Source organism: Mus caroli, chromosome 7 (genome assembly GCF_900094665.2).
Source record: "Mus caroli chromosome 7, CAROLI_EIJ_v1.1, whole genome shotgun sequence".
In the NCBI taxonomy this organism is placed as follows: Eukaryota; Metazoa; Chordata; class Mammalia; order Rodentia; family Muridae; genus Mus; species Mus caroli.
In genome coordinates, this window is record NC_034576.1 from 132,179,669 (window position 1) to 132,195,979 (window position 16,311).

Sequence of the window (16,311 nt, forward strand, 5' to 3'; positions counted from 1 at the left end):
GTGAAAACAACTGCATCTACCTTTTCTTTATTGGTGTGAAAACAGCTGCATCTACCTTTTCTTTGGGAGGGAGTATTGTTTGGTTAAGAGAATATCTCAAAATTCATGGAGTTTCCCTGGACTGTGTGGGCCTATCTGCTCATAGAATATTCCTTCTAAAACCCTAAAGACTGTTCAATTTATGTTGAAGCCAGAGACAGGGCTTTATATAGGCAAAGAGTAACAGAAGTGCTATCTTTGGTGGGCATAAATTATAGAGAAAATAAAATATTTTATGTGTGTATTCACATGGATGTGGGTGTCCATGCATGCGGAAGCTTTGTTTTATGAGACAGGAGCTTGCCTTCTAGGTTAGGTCAGCAGACTATTGCGTTCTAGGGGTCCACCAGTCTCCGCCTCCCCAATGCTGGGATAACAAGAGAACCCCACCACACCAGGCTTTCCGTATGAGTGCTGGATATCAAACCCATGTTTGTGTGGTAAGCACACTGCTGACAGCTAGCTCCCCACCCCTCAACCCCACCCCTATGATCAATATTTTAACTACAGACACCAACTGTCACTTAAAAATCCTGTCACTTATAACAGAATTATACAATGTAAGTCACACATGATATGTATGACACACATGCCACACAGAAAGATCCAAGCCACATGCCTTCCCAGACAGGATCACATAAGGCAAGTGACATGTGGAAAGGACAGAATGTCACTGCCTTCCATCAAGTTGGCCAGCCGCTGAGCACAAGCAGCATTCACACTAACCAACAGGACATGGGATCCGGGGTGCATGTTACATGCCAGCACCTTCCCACGCACACCAAAACGCTACCACAAAACATTTCCACCTCTCCCTCTGTCTACACAGACACCCTGGGCCTCAGCCTCCAGTCTTGTGAGTCAGAATTCTCAAAGTTCAGTTCTGAGAAGGAAAAAAAAACCAAAAAAACAAAAAAACCCTGACTGAAAAGGAGCACACAGTTTAACTCTGTCTGACCCTAAAAATGGTGGGGGCTCCCAACTCCAACACTGGAGCTTGTATTCAACAAACGGGCAACTCCTGAGCTACACAGGGGCTCTGAGCTTCTGGAGGGACGCTTTTACCTCATTGGTTGTGAGAGTCAGAATTCGATCCAAGTCTTCGACCAACTGCTTGAATGTGGGTCTCTGTGAGGGCACCGCATGCCAGCAATCCCTCATCATCATGTACCTGGGGAAAGGATTTCTCTGGTTAACTGGTGTCACCAAGCATGTGATATACAGACATGGTCACTTCTAACAGGTGGCATGGAGACAAGCCCTAGATAAGAAAATGTAACTACACAAACACTACCATTACAGAAACTTCTCTGTAAACAGAATGTTATAGGAGGGCGGCTCTGTACCCAGACAGAGGTAGGTGTGTGTGTGTGTGTGTGTGTATGTGTGTGTGTGTGCGTGCTTCACTGCTATCTCTGTGACAGTGTGACCTACCACAGCATTGGATACTTTTCAGAATCCTCTAGAGAGTGGAAGGGGACAGGTTTACAGCCTGCCTCCCTTCTCCCTCCCCAAATGTTCCCTCTTGAACTACACTTTGGGTTTTGTTTTAAAAAGTCTGTTGACAAAAGTTCCTCAGTTTAAAAAAAAAAAAAATCAGAAACCACCACTTGAAGGTTTATGCCAACTAATCTGCCACCAAGGAGCTTTGCACTTCCTGATCAACTCTCGGGGCAGGCCGAGCTTCCCGCCTTATCTTGATTATGAGTTTCGACAGACCCTCTATGTTAGAAAAAGCGACAGGAACACGGGGCACACAATAAATGCCTTTATATAATACGCTATAAAAAGTGGCCATTCATTAGCCTTCCACTGTACACCAGAAAGCGCTCATGGGATTACTGCTCTAAAATCCCCATGAAGAAGCACACAATAGAAGGCGGTCTCGGGGACAATTGCTTTCTTAGTTTGCCCCAGAGGAGGGGGCAGCACCTCACTGCCCAAGGCACGCGTCATTAACACAACACAATTTCTCTTACAGTGTGAGGGAAGCATTCCTAGAAACCAGCCCATACGTTCATACTCAGAAATGGTACCCCAATGATGGCACCCGGGTAAACTTGGAGTTCCCAGCTCTCAAATATGGGTAAGCAAACACAGCAACCCATTCAATCTGAGGAAGTGTGGTTGATGGAATGGCAACTTTCTTTTCATATTTTTTGTTCTTGCCCACTCTCATGTGTGTGTGTGTGTTTGTGTGCGCATGTGCATGCGGACATTCTGGCCTGCATGCACATTTGGGGGTTGGAGGTCAACCATAGATACTGTTCTTCAGAAACCATCTATCTTATGCTTCAAAACAGAGTCCCTCACTGAGACTTGAAGTTTGATGGTTTAGGCTAGGCTGCTTGCCTAGCAAGCCCCAAGGATGCTTGTCTCTACCTCTGCGGTCTGTGAGATTACAGGTTGCGCACACCACTGCACTCAGCTTTTGATGTAGGTGTTAGGAATGAACTCAGGTCCTTATGCTTGCATGGTAATCACTTTACCAAATAAGCTACCTCCCCATCCCCATCACTTTGTAAAAAATTAACTTATTTTCACTTTATTTTATCAAAAAAAAGGGTCTCATTTTGTGGCCCAGGCTGGCCTCAACTTTGCCTTCCTGCTCCAGCCTCCATAATGCTGGGATTATAGTATGAGCCACCGTGCTTAGCTGTCGTGACGATCATCCCTGGTTAAAGGTGCTTTGGAAGGAGCCCATTTCCCACTTGGGATTGCCAGCACTGTGAACAACCATGTATATTTTACAGGGGCAGCCCCAAAGCATCCTAGCATGCCTGACCTATGGAGTACTCCTGTCACTGTGTGGCTTTCCCTTCCCATGGCAGCCAGATTTAAGGCCCACTCCACACACTTTGGCAGGATGCTGCTCATTCTTTTGGATAAGCCACAGTTGTCTGTGTAAGTATCTATCTCAGTACTGGGATTGAACCCAGGCAGCTCTAGCCATTCTTCTTCTGCTTAGAGCATGTTTAGAAAATGGGAGCCTGAGGAACCCAAGACATGTCTGGAGAGAGGACAGATGGGATGAGCCCACTGCACTGTCAGCAGGGGTCAGCCCACTACATTATCAGCAGGGGTGGCTACAGCCCTTACAGTTCATTGGTGCAGTTGGTGGGCTTGTCCATCCTGTGTCCCTCTTTGAGCAGCTTAAAAAGTTCCTCCACGGGAATCCCTGGGTAGGGTGAGCCCCCTAAAGTAAAGATCTCCCACATTAACACCCCGAAGGACCAGCTGCAAAGAAAAGAGAAAACATAGCATTAGTAATGCGTCCAGATTGCAGAAACCTAAACATGTCAGTTAAAAAAATAAACACGCACTCACTTCTTACATCCATAGATAAATGAGCCCTCCCGCAATCCATCCTACATGCCCTTTCCTGACCCCCAAGGAGCCTCCCTAAATGAGGACGACATGTGGATGGTCTGATGGAATTTTCCATAGATAGACAAAGAGCCGCACGGCCACCTCTTAAAGTTCTTTGTCTTTTCTGTGGAGATAGTCATGCGGTGGGGGGTGGGGGTGGAGGTGGGAGGGTCTTGACTCCTTGATTTCAGGCTTCTTCTCTCTAAATCAGCCACCTCGCTGTGTGGCTGACACAAGAACCTGGATCTACAGATGACAGAATAAGGCCAAAAACGCTGACTCTGTGAGAGGATGCCTGTCCTAGGTGGCGGGCAGACGCTTCGACTTAGTGTGATGTGAAGGGAGCCAGCACAGGGCTGGGATTAGCATGGAGGAATTTCATGCCCCAAGAAAAGAGCATCAGACAGCAGAGAGTGAGAAGACCTCTCTCTCAGGGCACTCTCCGTACTTGATTTCACAGAGAACCACATCTGAATTTCCCCAACCGAGTTTGGAGCACTAAGTCTATGATACAATCAAGCAGAGACTCAGAGGTTATGTATGTCCTGCACACTGACTCTGTAAGGTCAGCTTCAACACTGACACTGTCCCTGGTTTTCTACCAAGCAAGGGCCACAATGTAAACAAAACCAGCTTGGAGCCTCAGTGTATTCCCACACAAGTTAAAAACTGTGACTTATTCCTCCTAGGAAGGCTGATGGTGTAGATTCAATACCTGTATCAAAAACCTTAAAAAAACAAAAACAAAAACAAAAAAACCCAACCAAATACACAAACAAAATCCCAGCATATCCAAATTAAAAACAAAAACAAAACAACAACAACAACGCTGATGTCTTTTGGAATAATTATAGACCCACAGGAACTGGCAAAAAGAAGCATTTTGGCCCAGTTTCTCCCAATAACATCTTTCAGCTAAATCCCCCAATCTATATTATCAGTTGGAGCCTGGCTCTAACAGTAGTTTATATGAGTCATCAGAGAAATATTATATAATGTCTACTGTATTTCTAGGATGTTATCAAAGGTTAAGAGAAGATTTAAATTATTATAGTAGCCACAGCTAGCAGATATGGTTGTCATCCCAACTGATCACGCCTTATCCAGCATCAACCTCTCAGGACAAGCCTGGGCCAGAGAAGAATCACACACTCCTAAATCAGAAGGGCTTCAGTCTTTTCTTTATTCTCATTTTTATAAAGATAGGTACACACTACATATCCCTGTCTAGCCTTGGACTTACTACATGTGGTCTAGGTTGGTCTTGAACTTATGATCCTCCTGAGTGCTAGGGTGTACATGTGCACTTCCAGGCCCAGCTAAGAGTGTTTCTTTAAGGGAGTGAAGAGCATGCCACCCACTCAAGAGATGAGACAGAGTGGTGAGTGAGCAACTGCCATCTGTGATCGCTGGAGGTACTTCCACTCTGGCAGCAGAAGGCTGGTGTCTCTACCTTCCAAAGGTAGGCAAATCAGTAACCAAACACTGGGCACCAGTCTACCATAGACTCCTGCCATCTGAGATCCCCGACTCCCATGCCTTCTATGGACAAGTGAGATCTGTAATATTTCTGCAACCCAACCCATGTATAAGCCAAGGACAGAGTTACTTACACATCGCTCTGATGAGTGTAAACTCTATCAAAAAGGGCTTCAGGAGCCATCCACTTGACTGGAAGTCGCCCCTGTAAGAAAATGGAAATGCCTGTAGGTTTTACAAGAGTACTGCTGTGGGCCCAACAGAATCACGCCCTATGTAATTGTACTGACTCATTTTTGTAGCCCACATAGGCCCACAACTTACAATTAGCCAGGGTAGGCCCAAACTCTTGGCAGTCCTCCTGCCTCAGCTTTTGAGCTCCCATACCTGGCTGCCTAATCTTGCCAAAGATTAAAATAAAGGACTTCAGAACCACATGAATTGGTTAGGTCCTATCGCATCTTTCTGAAACATGTGGAGAGAGACGCTGAGCCATGAAAGACAAGTCTGCGCATTGCCTGCAAGGCAAGTGAGTGCAGATGAAAATGACTGTGTTGACGTGCACAGGGCCCCAGAAAAAAAACAAAAAAACCAAAAAACTGAGGCCCCAGATGAAGTCCCAGGACTTCCTGGCTGGTTCCAAGAGCCAGGTCTAGAAAGTAGACTTCTCACTTCTGTCTCTTTCTCATTTCTCTACTCCAGCCTGTCTTGAGTTTGAGCTCCAAACCTGAGCACTCATCCAGCACCCAGTGGTAGGCATCCCTGGCTCCCTTACACACCACTTCTGGGTATCCACATTACACTCTAAACTAAATGAAGACACCCCTTTCTAATGGGTTTCATCAATTTACCGCTAGGGTAGGAATAAACTCCAGCTAGCTCTGTATATAATGGCTAAGATGCATAGATTTGGTTCTTTGAATAAAGTATCAAAGTGACATTTCTTTATATGCTCATTATCATCTACCTCCCTAGCACACAAATAAACTGCCTGTAGGCAAAAATGAAGCCAGCAAATGTCCAAGTTCTAGTGATAGCTATGAGAGCTGAGCCATCTCGCCATCTCCTGCTTATGAAGGCTCTTGAGAGAGCCACACAGAGCCCTAGAGGCTTTTGCTTGTTATTCTGTATAAAACAGCACTCTGTATATACTAAACCTATCTTAGAGATATAGCCTAGATCTGCTGATCAAGAGTTAAGCAAAGTAACAGAGTGTAACACAGAGGGGAAAATCACCTCGGTTCTCCCACCAGTAAATCTGTGTCATTCATTCTGTAACCTTTGCCACCCTGCTCTCCAGTGTTACATCATATACTCACATTTGTGGTCTTTTTATAATAGTCGATGTTGTTGATATCCCTGGCCAGGCCAAAGTCTGCTATCTTCATCACATTGTTTTCTGTTACCAACACATTTCTGGCAGCCAAATCTCGATGGATACACTGCAATCAAAGAAGAAGAGAGAGGGATATAATCCCAACGTGTTTTGAGAACCAAAAGAAAAACACTCTTGGAAAAAATGCAAGACAGAAAATAAACCCCAAGTCGAAAATTGGGTGCAGACTACTGCAAGAGCCATCCTGGGCTGCAAAATCAACCAGCTGACTAGCATCGACAAGAGGCTCCCACAGGCATGGTAATCATTCATTGTAATCTAAATAAACAAACAAAGGCCCTGGTCATCTCAGAAAGTAACAGTTGATTATATAACCACGTTCTCTTTTATCTTCAAGTGTCTACCACACTGCTGTATCTCCCGTAGCTTCACACACACTTGACATTAGATACCATGCTAAAGTCTTTGAGCTCACACTTGCTCTCTCTACCCAGGAAAGCCTGACTTTCAGATGACAAAGATAAACTCCAACAGTCTTCATTTCGTGGCCACTTCTCTAACAATGTGACCTGATGTTCTACAAACAGCAAAGTCTAGCTCTATCATTTCTGCCTTTCCTTTCCCTACGTGGGAAAGTCTGGCCTCTAGGCTATACAAAGACCCTCTTCACTGTTAGACCCAACTGATCTCTCCTGTTGCCCCATGTCTGCTCTCTCCTCAGCTCTGGACACTGCAGAGGTCTGTTTCTAGAAATGGTCCCTTTGTAGCAGCCTCCCCAAATCTCCCTCTTGCTTCCCTCTCTTACAGACTCAGGCTGACTCTTCTCTTCCCATGTCCCTTAAAGCAAAGAAACTGTGACATGCTGTTTGCGTGTTTCTTCCATCCTGTAGCATCAATTCTTAGATGCAGCAATTTCTGTTTGATTTTTAATCAGAAAGGATCATATTCTAGTCTCGAGTCCTAACCATTCCAACTCCTAGATGGCTCCAATGTCTGTCCTCTACTGCTCATCCTTTCAGCCAGGCTGTGGTCACTGTCCTTCCCCTACCTTTGTGGACTGCTGCCCAGAAACTTTCTTGGTTCCCCCTTTCCACCTTTTACATGATGTGCTTGCGACACAGCCCAGCATGTCCTCTCCTGGCTCCCTGCCCAGCCAGTACTCATCGGTCCACATTCTTAGGTGCAGTTTGTTATAACAGCCAGCCTGTGCAGGGGTGAAACTGCATCTGCACATACATCAGGACCTGCTACTGCTATTTTTGCTAGGATACATCTGATGGGAGGATGCTTTGTGCCAATAGGAACCACGGTCTCAGGAAGGGTCTGGTCATTACTGTTTCCAAAGGCCAGGCTTTCCTTTGCATGGACCTACCTCTGTGTTTTAGAAGTGCATCACCCTCAAATGCCTTTATATAAGTTACAAACCAAGGTTAACTGTCGCATGAAGCAGAGAGACTTCCTCTACTGGATGAGCAAACTAGGAACGGCTTATTGTAAGCTCGCCATGAAACGACCAAGTAAAAATGGGAACCAGCCTAACTGTGTTTGAAACATGAATAAAGAATTATTTTAACTCTGCCCTCACCCACGCCCAAGCATCCCCTGTGTTCCCTTGCGTGTGTGGGTGGGCCAAAACTCAGAGACAAGGAAGCAGGCAAGCCACCCAAGTCTGCATGTCCCCAGCCAGACTAGGAGCAGGAAATCTGAGAGCTCCCGGGGCTGCCTGCAGCTAGCTCTGCCTGGGCTGGAGTGCAACGCCGGTTTGGAGGCCTCTTCAAATTCAACTTCCAAGGCCCTGGCCAAGTTCTCCTGGTAGTGTGTTCCTGCTGACATGTGCTCTCTGAGTTTGGCAGTCTGAGTGGTCAGAAGAATCTAGCTTCCCCTGCAGGGGGCTCCGACCACACATAGAGGCTCAGCTGGGATAGAGAGGCTGCCATAGGCCACTGCTACCTACCATCTTGCTCACTCTCTATCCCAGGAAGCTGGAAAATACCAAGAGCTAAACAACCACACGGTGTCTGGCAATCAATGATCACCATGTTTTTTGTAAGGACACTTCTACTCCTCATTGTTTCTGCAACCCCCAAATGTGCTCATTCCCTCTTTGCAAAGTTCACGTGACAGCCCTTGCTCCACTGTACCTACTGGCTGCAACCTAAAAAGTCTCAAGTCCACAACACTGGGGTGAGGCAGAACCATGAACATAGTTGTGGACCAGCACACTCCTTCCCCGACTCTGAACAGGGACACACAACTGATCTCAACTTCAGCCCAGAAACACTTTTAGTGGCACCAGGGGTGACACCCTGCCCTCTCTGCCTCCTTCATCTCAGCTTCTCCCTAATTCCCACCATATGGAAGTCACACCCTCTTCTTTGGCCTCATAAGATGTGTGGCCCCTTCAGGGTTGAGTTTCATCCTCTGGCTTGCTGTTGACAACTTCTCTTAACTGGCTCTCAGAGATGTTCAATGTGAGCTCTGCGTTTCCTACAGAAATTACTCCCTGCCCTGCTTCCTGGCTCCTAGGTCTTCCTCCCGTTGGGAAGGCTCACCACCATCCAGTTTCTCCAGTCGGACATTCTTGTCTTTGATCACTCTGCTTCCCTAACCAAACGACTACCACGACAGCAGAACTTGCCCAAATTCCAACTACCAACTTCTTTCAGTGTCTTGGGACCTGATAAAGTTTGGCCCAAAGAGGAGCTCAGTGATTGCAATGTACCACACACAAGAGCAAACTGTAAAGCATACAGGACCCTGATACTCACCTTTGATAGGTCTACATAGCCCCAAGGGCCAAGCTCAGGGTCCCAGCCTTGCACTGTACGGCCCCGAAGGAAGAGGGGCTTTATCGAAATGTCTCTGATTGTTTATACACTTACTCTTTAATTCCACATTTACTGGCATTTTCCCCCCTACTGTTACTCCTGACTCCTGTTTTGAGAAATCAAGAATGACACCTCACTGGACAGCCTGGCCCAGAGAACAAGTTCCTGGAGAGTCTGGAGGACTAAGAAGGACTAAGGAAAATGAAGAGCCAGTTCTACCACCTCTCCGTCAGCAGCAAGCCCACTGCATGCAAGCACTCCTCCATCTCCTACCAAGAAGGACGCACAGCAGCAACCAAGCCTGGATCTGACAGGCTGCCTCCAGCTGACTGCCCGGCCCAGGGTTCCATGTGCAATAGTTCAAACATGTCAAGAGGAAATCATGCCACAGCTATCCACATCTGCCAGACATTAAATCAAATACACATATATGTGCATGTACACATATAAACACATATACAAACATGCACATACACACATACATATATATATGCACATGCATGTATACATATACATAAAGTGCATACATCTTGGTTCCTCAACATTTCCTAACCCAAAACCCAAAACATTTGCAGTATTGGCGAGATGTCATGAGTGGGAAGTTCCAAGTCATGAACCTTTGTTTTATGCATAAAATTATGAAGGATACTATGGCTATCCTGAAGCTCACTTTGTAGAGCAGACTGGCTTCAAACTATCTCTGCCTCCTGAGTGCATGCGCCACCACTGGCCAACAAATGTCTGTTTCTCCTTGATAAAGATTTTCTCAGGGGCAGCCTGCTCCCACTATGTGCACACATACCATGCATGTATAAAATCAGAATTCAAAACTCTTCAAATTTGGCTTCTTAAACCCTCTATATCAGAAAGTTTTATAGTGGCTTCGAAAGAAAGAAAGAAAGAAAGAAAGAAAGAAAGAAAGAAAGAAAGAAAGAAAGAAAGAAAGAAAGAAAGAAAGAAAGAGAGAAAGAAAGAAAGTATATAAGCTATAAGCTGTAAACTCTCAAGAAAATAGAAAAAGAAAAAAATAAATAAAACAAAGCACAACTTGGAGCACATACTAACTCTAAGCCATGTTCCCAGGTGATGGAGAGCAGGCTGAGAAGTAGTATGTGGCACCTGTGCCATCTGACCAGGTCACCTCACTCACTCTTGACACTAATGAAGCCCCTGGGGGAATCCAGATTAATGACCCTTCAAGTAGCCCAGGCTCCAAGTCATAGAGAAGCGCCCCTCCAGGGGATCCTTTGTCTTTGGCAACCTGAGGAGTTAGAGACAATGGAACTGCAGCAAGCTCCACTCCAGGTAGGAGCCAAGCATCTCTATGGGAAGAGCATAAGTGTGGAAGTAAGGAACGGTTATCTTAGGTCCTCTGAAATCCCCATGAAAAGTCTGGGCACCTGCCTCACAGCTTCCAGAATAGCTGGAATGCTTAGCGTTCCATTGTAAGTGGCTTGCTTGGAATGCCAACCATTTACCTCAGGGGACCTGGCCAACTTCTGACCACAGAGTCACCGAAGGAGACAAAATAAACAGATATCCCAGACTCTTGATGTCAAAAATACTTCTGTGCTCAATCTCCATTCTCAGATCATTTAATTCCACATCGAGCTCAACAGTCTAAATTTAACACCCAAGACTGTGGCCTAAGCTCACTCGATCGAAGCCAGGTCATCCAGGAGCATCCCACCTGCCCTGCCTCAAAGCAGGGTCCGCTCTCCGGCAGTTGTTATGAGTTTGTGAGGCTGCCTCCTGCCTTTCAAGAGTCCATTAAACCAGAACGTGAATAACACCACAAATATTTTCCAGGTTGTATAAGACAAGTAAGGACTAGATCAAGCAAGTGAGCACGTCTGAACCACCCAGCTTCCTCAAAGACACTTAACTGGCATTTGCATCCAACCAAGTAGAATGGGAAGGACTCACTTTTTGGGAAGCCAAGTACTCCATGCCTCTAGCCAGCTGGTAGGTGCAGGACACCAAGTCCTTGAAGGTCATCTGCTCCTCTGGGACCCGGTTAATGTCATAGGAGTACTCCATGCCAGGTGGCCTCCGGGCTCGGAGGTATTCCCGGAGGTTGCCTTTCGATGCATATTCAACTATGACGTAGAGAGGTCCTGTGGCAGAGGGGAGAGGCTCCTTAAAGCAGGAAAGGCTGGAGGAACTATTCTGGGGTGATTCAACAAAGGCTTTGGTCATTACAACCTAGAGTGGATTTGTGGTGTTGAGGAGTAAACCCAGAACCTTGAACACAACACGGTAGTAAACGCTAAATAAGTATACCATCACTTGAGGTAGCCCCAACCTTTTTCTTTTTTAAGGTTTTACCACTCAAAAAGGTATGGATAAATGGGAGCACCTCCATTTCTAATCTTTCCAAAATGATGATCAACATAATAACTTCCAAAGGCTTAAAGAAATAAAAGACATAGTTGTAACACCTTTCCTTTGAATGCCCGTCTTCCCTCTAGAGCAGTGCTTCTCAACCTTCCTAATGCCGCAGTCCTTTAATACAGTTCTTCACGTTGTGGTGACCCTGGCCATTAAATTATTTCATTTCTACTTCATAACTGCAATTTTGCTACTGTTACGAATCATAATGTAAATATCTGTGCTTTCTGATGGTCTTAGGGGACCCCCTATGGGGGTAGAACGACTCACAGGTTGAGAAACACTGCTGTCTTCCTGGAAAAGCAATGTCCATCAGAAGCATGGCCATTCTAGGTCCCTTGAGCTACTTTGTGTGTGTATGTACATGCATGTGCATATACATATATTGTAAGGATAAGTAAATACTAAATTTATAGGATGAAATAAAAGATAGAATTTAAATGGCTTCAAACAGCCAGAGCAAGGGGTTGATCCAAGGGTTGGAGAGAATGGTCCCCACGCCACATCCCCACATCCTGCCAGATACTGGTCAGGGTCATCACATTTTATTGTCACACAGTCACGCCCAATCATTTCTCTATCATATAAGCTGTTTGTTCAATACAATGGCAGTGACAAGTATCTGTAACAGAGACCACAGGTCCACAAAAGTCTAAAATACCTACAATCGCCCTTTGGAGAAGAAGGTTCCAGTCTCTGCACACCTAAAAGAGAAGCTGCGCAAGCATTTTTCAAATCTACTCATCACTGTCAAGCTGATTTCTAAAGTACCAGTAGGCACTCCTGAGAGCAGCCAGGAGATCACTCCCCAGGGGGTGGGAGATGGGGGAGGGAGGGGAGACTGCCCTTTCCTTCCACTCTCTCTGTGAAGCTATTCTGCTCAGCCATCTGCTGCCTAAAGCAAGACAGGATTCCTCAGTCCCCATTTTGAGAGAACTTCTCAACTAAAGCATACAGCTCTTCTCTTATTTTAAGAAATCTCTCTTAGCCCCATACACAACAAAAGCATCAGCAGAAATTCCTTTCCAAAGAAGTCCCCACTTCCAACTTTCCACGCCCCCTAGAGGGCAGACACAAACCTGCTGTGTACCCATGGCTGGTAACATCTTCCTAAGGGTAGAGTTAATGTGACTTTTAAAAGTTGTGTCTGTACGTGTGGATATGTTTGGATTTGTATATGCAGATACACGTGCAGATATGTATGCGTCTATGTGGCAGCCAGAAGACAGCCTTGTTTTTTAGACAGCATCTCTCACTGACCAGGAACTCACTGAGAAGACTAAACTAGGGGGTCAGTGAGTCCCAGGATCCACCTCCCTCTGTCTCCTCGTTAAGAGCTCTTTTTTTTGTTTGTTTTTTTGTTTTTTGTTTTTTTGAGACAGGGTTTCTCTGTGTAGCCCTGGCTGTCCTGGAACTCACTCTGTAGACCAGGCTGGCCTCGAACTCAGAAATCCGCCTGCCCCTTGCCTCCCGAGTACTGGGATTAAAGGCGTCCACCACCATGCCCGACAAGAGCTCAATTTTAAATATGGATTCTAATAATCCACTTCAGGTCCTCACGGTGCAAGACCAGCCCTCTACTGATTGAGCTGTCTCCCAGCCTCTACTTTTGTGTAGTTTTGAGAGAGTCTTCCTAGGTATCCCAGGCTGGTATCAAACTTGTAACTCTTCTGTCTCAGCATCTTGAGTGCCTGGGCTAGGTGTGTATAACACGCCTGATGGGAAAATGCATTCTTGAGATGCTCTAAAAGCAGAAAGCCAAGAGCCCAGTTGTTTCTAGTTGAAACCTGGCAGTCAGCGGTGTGGTGTGGACAGAAAACACACTCTTATCGTACTCACCATCCTGCGTACAGGCCCCCAGGAGGTTGATAATATTCTTATGTTTCCCAATCATCTTCATCATCTCCATCTCTGACACCAGATCAGACAGATCCTTCTCTGTGGCATCATCTGTGAACACGAATTAGACAAACCATGAATCAGCTGGTTTCTCCCAACTCCCAAGCTATCGCTCTTGACCATCAAACTCTTAGAATACCGTGGAGTTGAATTTTAGAGCCAGAAACACTTCCCCATCTAATCAGTGAAGAGATAAAAGCTGAAGCCGGTGAGTGCCATGCTCAGTATCATAGAGATCACCAGAGGGCACATGGGCAAACGTTGGGACCAAATCTAGGCCACAACACCAAGGCCAAGTCTTTCGAAGTGAAGTACTTGATTGTGAATTAACCCCACCCTCTGATGTATCCACGGTACCTTCTAGAAAGCATGTCAAACTTCCTGATGCACCCCAAACAACTCCAAGAACAATGGGGAGAAAGTCATAGGAAAAACATTGGGGACCACTAGAAAATTTGTTTTTACAGAGCAAAAATTCCAGAGCCTTTAGCTTATTCAAAGTTAGGTCCAGGCCCATAAGCACATCTATAAATGTGTGTGTACACAGAAACAGTCTGAGTGAGCAAAAGAGAGAGACCTCTCTAAAGCTCCAACTACCACCTTACCAGAGATACAAGTCACATCTCACATACATGACACACACATGGCAGAGGCCCAACACACATGGATTCACAGAGAGCTTCAAACAAGAGGAAGAACATTTCCAGTGTGCTGTGCTTTCCTCTCAGTTAATTCTGCTGTTGTTTGGATTCTTGTAATGCTAGGATGCAAACCCAGTACCATGTGCACACCTCTCAAGTGTTCTGCCACTGAGCTAATTCAATACATAAATATTTAAAAAAAGAAAAATCCGAGCTAAAAGAAAAGCAAAAGGGTTAAAAATGAAATAGGGGCACAGATGTCCAAAAATCTATCCTGACCAATACAGAGAAGAGGGAAGAGAGGACTATGGACAGACACATGGCTCAGTACACTTGTCTTCCTTATACCTCAGCCATCCTCTGGCTGTCACAAAGGATGTTGAAAAGCCTTTGGGACTAATGTCCTCTGACCATGATGAAAAGGATGGTGGGAGATCTTGCTTAAAGGGAAGGGCCAACCCCTAACCCTCCCTTTCGCACTAGCCCCAGGGATCTCAAAACCAGAGGTTCTGCGGAAAGAAGTATGATGCCTGATCCTTCCCAACCCATAGCTTCCAGTAGATACCAAGGGCTGCCTTTGCCCTGGTGCCCCGATACTTGCTATCTCCTCCCTGGCATCAGTCTCCAAAGAAAGGAGCATCCCAGATTTCACTGGGAGTCTCAGGTCAATAACTAAAACTGAGAAAATGAACCATGTCCCAGCCCTTTGTTGTCTGCATGGTCTCATCAGGGAGGGATGTGGTAAGTGTCCTATCAAAGAAAAAAAAGGTCGGACTCCTGAGAACATGAGAACATGCCACATCCCACAGGCCCGGGCCAGACTTCTCTGCCCACAAGCCAGGGAGACATTGAACATGGAATCTTCCTTTCTGAGATTCCCCACAACAGGATTTATAATGTGACCTTTCCTTTTATCTCGTGCTATAAAAGAATACCATGCAGGGATAAGTTAATAGTTGAAAGCAATTTAAGCTCCTTGGGCTTCATCATCAAGCTGTGTTACAAAGGTTGTGTATAAATTTCCAGACCCCCTCCCCTCCCCTCAAAAAAAAAAGAAAAGAAAAAAGAAAAAAACAAAATGGGCATTTATAGTGTGGCATTATTGTTTACATGTCCCTGGGATTGTGCATCAGTTCCAATTGTTTGCTCCTTTTTGGCTTCTAAGCGACTCTTTGAATCCACATTTTGACAGAATGTGGCATTCTGTCTCCAGTTGCCACTCTAACACCTACCTCTCCTTATTTGTATGTTAAAAGTCTGGGTCCAAAATTTAACCACCTAAACCCCCTAAACTTTCTAAACCCATGAACACACAGAAAAGAAGAGAATCACGACCTCTTCTAAGGAGTTAGAAACCAGTTCAGCCCAGCAAGCTACAACTTGCTGCTAAACTCTTTTTAAGTACACACAGCTCAAGGTAAATCCTCTGTCTCATTTGCTCATTTATCCTGAAAACCCCCTCAACCGCCAGGTCAAGTATGTGCTCTCTGACCCCACGTCCCTGCAGAGTTCACATGTCACAAAAGGAACGCTCACTCCCGATAAGACCCTCTCCTCCCCGCCCGCCCATCCGCCCACTCACCTTTCAACATCTTCACTGCCACGGTGACCGCCTCCTTGGGTTTGTCTTTATCAATTCCCACTGCTTCAGCCATGACTACTTGCCCGAAGCAACCTTCCCCCAGGGGTTTGCCCAGCGTCAGCCTAAAGGTGTAAATAGGGGATTAGCACACCGAGAGTCTGGCGGAGGGGCACAGGGAGGGAAATCCCAGAACTAAATATAAAAATCTTCCAGAGGCATGCATATGGAACCAATGAGCCTCCGATACACACGCGGGGTATTTTCTTAGTGATGTTTTTCCAGAACGTCAATTACTGTTGGAGGGACTATTAAATTTCACATTTGTCCTCTCCATTTATTTTCTTTTTCTTTATGGAAGGTGTCCTTGCTAGCGAGGTGGTCAGACTCCCTGCATGCCAACCATAGGGAGCTTTTGGTCTTGAGCCAATTAAATATTTACAATTTAAAATGTCGCAGAGGAGGGGAAAAAAGTGAAAGTCTGTCCTTATTTTCTGTCCCTGTAAAGTGGGCAGATCTCAAATCACTATTATTCAATACCGGTAGATTTTATGGTTACATCAATTGCCTAGTTGCAGGGTAGGAATCTTCAGCACGTTTCAAATAATTTGTCGTGTCTCATTAAGAAAAACTTCTAGAAACCGGGCACGATATCTTTTTGACATAAGTTTAGAATTCCTTATCACAACCCAAAGTAAACAAGGAAAAAAATAAATAGAAAACAGCACAAATTACATTTTTTTTTTTTTT

The 16,311-nt window shown here is 45.4% G+C and overlaps 1 protein-coding gene across 13 annotated transcripts in view; it reads right to left on the bottom strand.

Moving 5' to 3' along the window:
• Positions 1-16,311, bottom strand: part of Fgfr2 (fibroblast growth factor receptor 2) — a 105,039-nt gene that overhangs the window by 4,705 nt on the left and 84,023 nt on the right. For all 13 annotated transcript variants that reach the window (XM_021169080.2, XM_021169077.2, XM_021169079.2 and 10 more), the window contains 7 exons: positions 15,565-15,686; positions 13,282-13,392; positions 10,978-11,168; positions 6,207-6,329; positions 5,022-5,092; positions 3,139-3,276; positions 1,105-1,210 (listed from right to left, as the gene is read on the bottom strand). In XM_021169080.2, the coding sequence (XP_021024739.1) occupies positions 1,105-1,210; positions 3,139-3,276; positions 5,022-5,092; positions 6,207-6,329; positions 10,978-11,168; positions 13,282-13,392; positions 15,565-15,686 (862 nt within the window). The remainder of the gene's footprint in view (positions 1-1,104; positions 1,211-3,138; positions 3,277-5,021; positions 5,093-6,206; positions 6,330-10,977; positions 11,169-13,281; positions 13,393-15,564; positions 15,687-16,311) is intronic.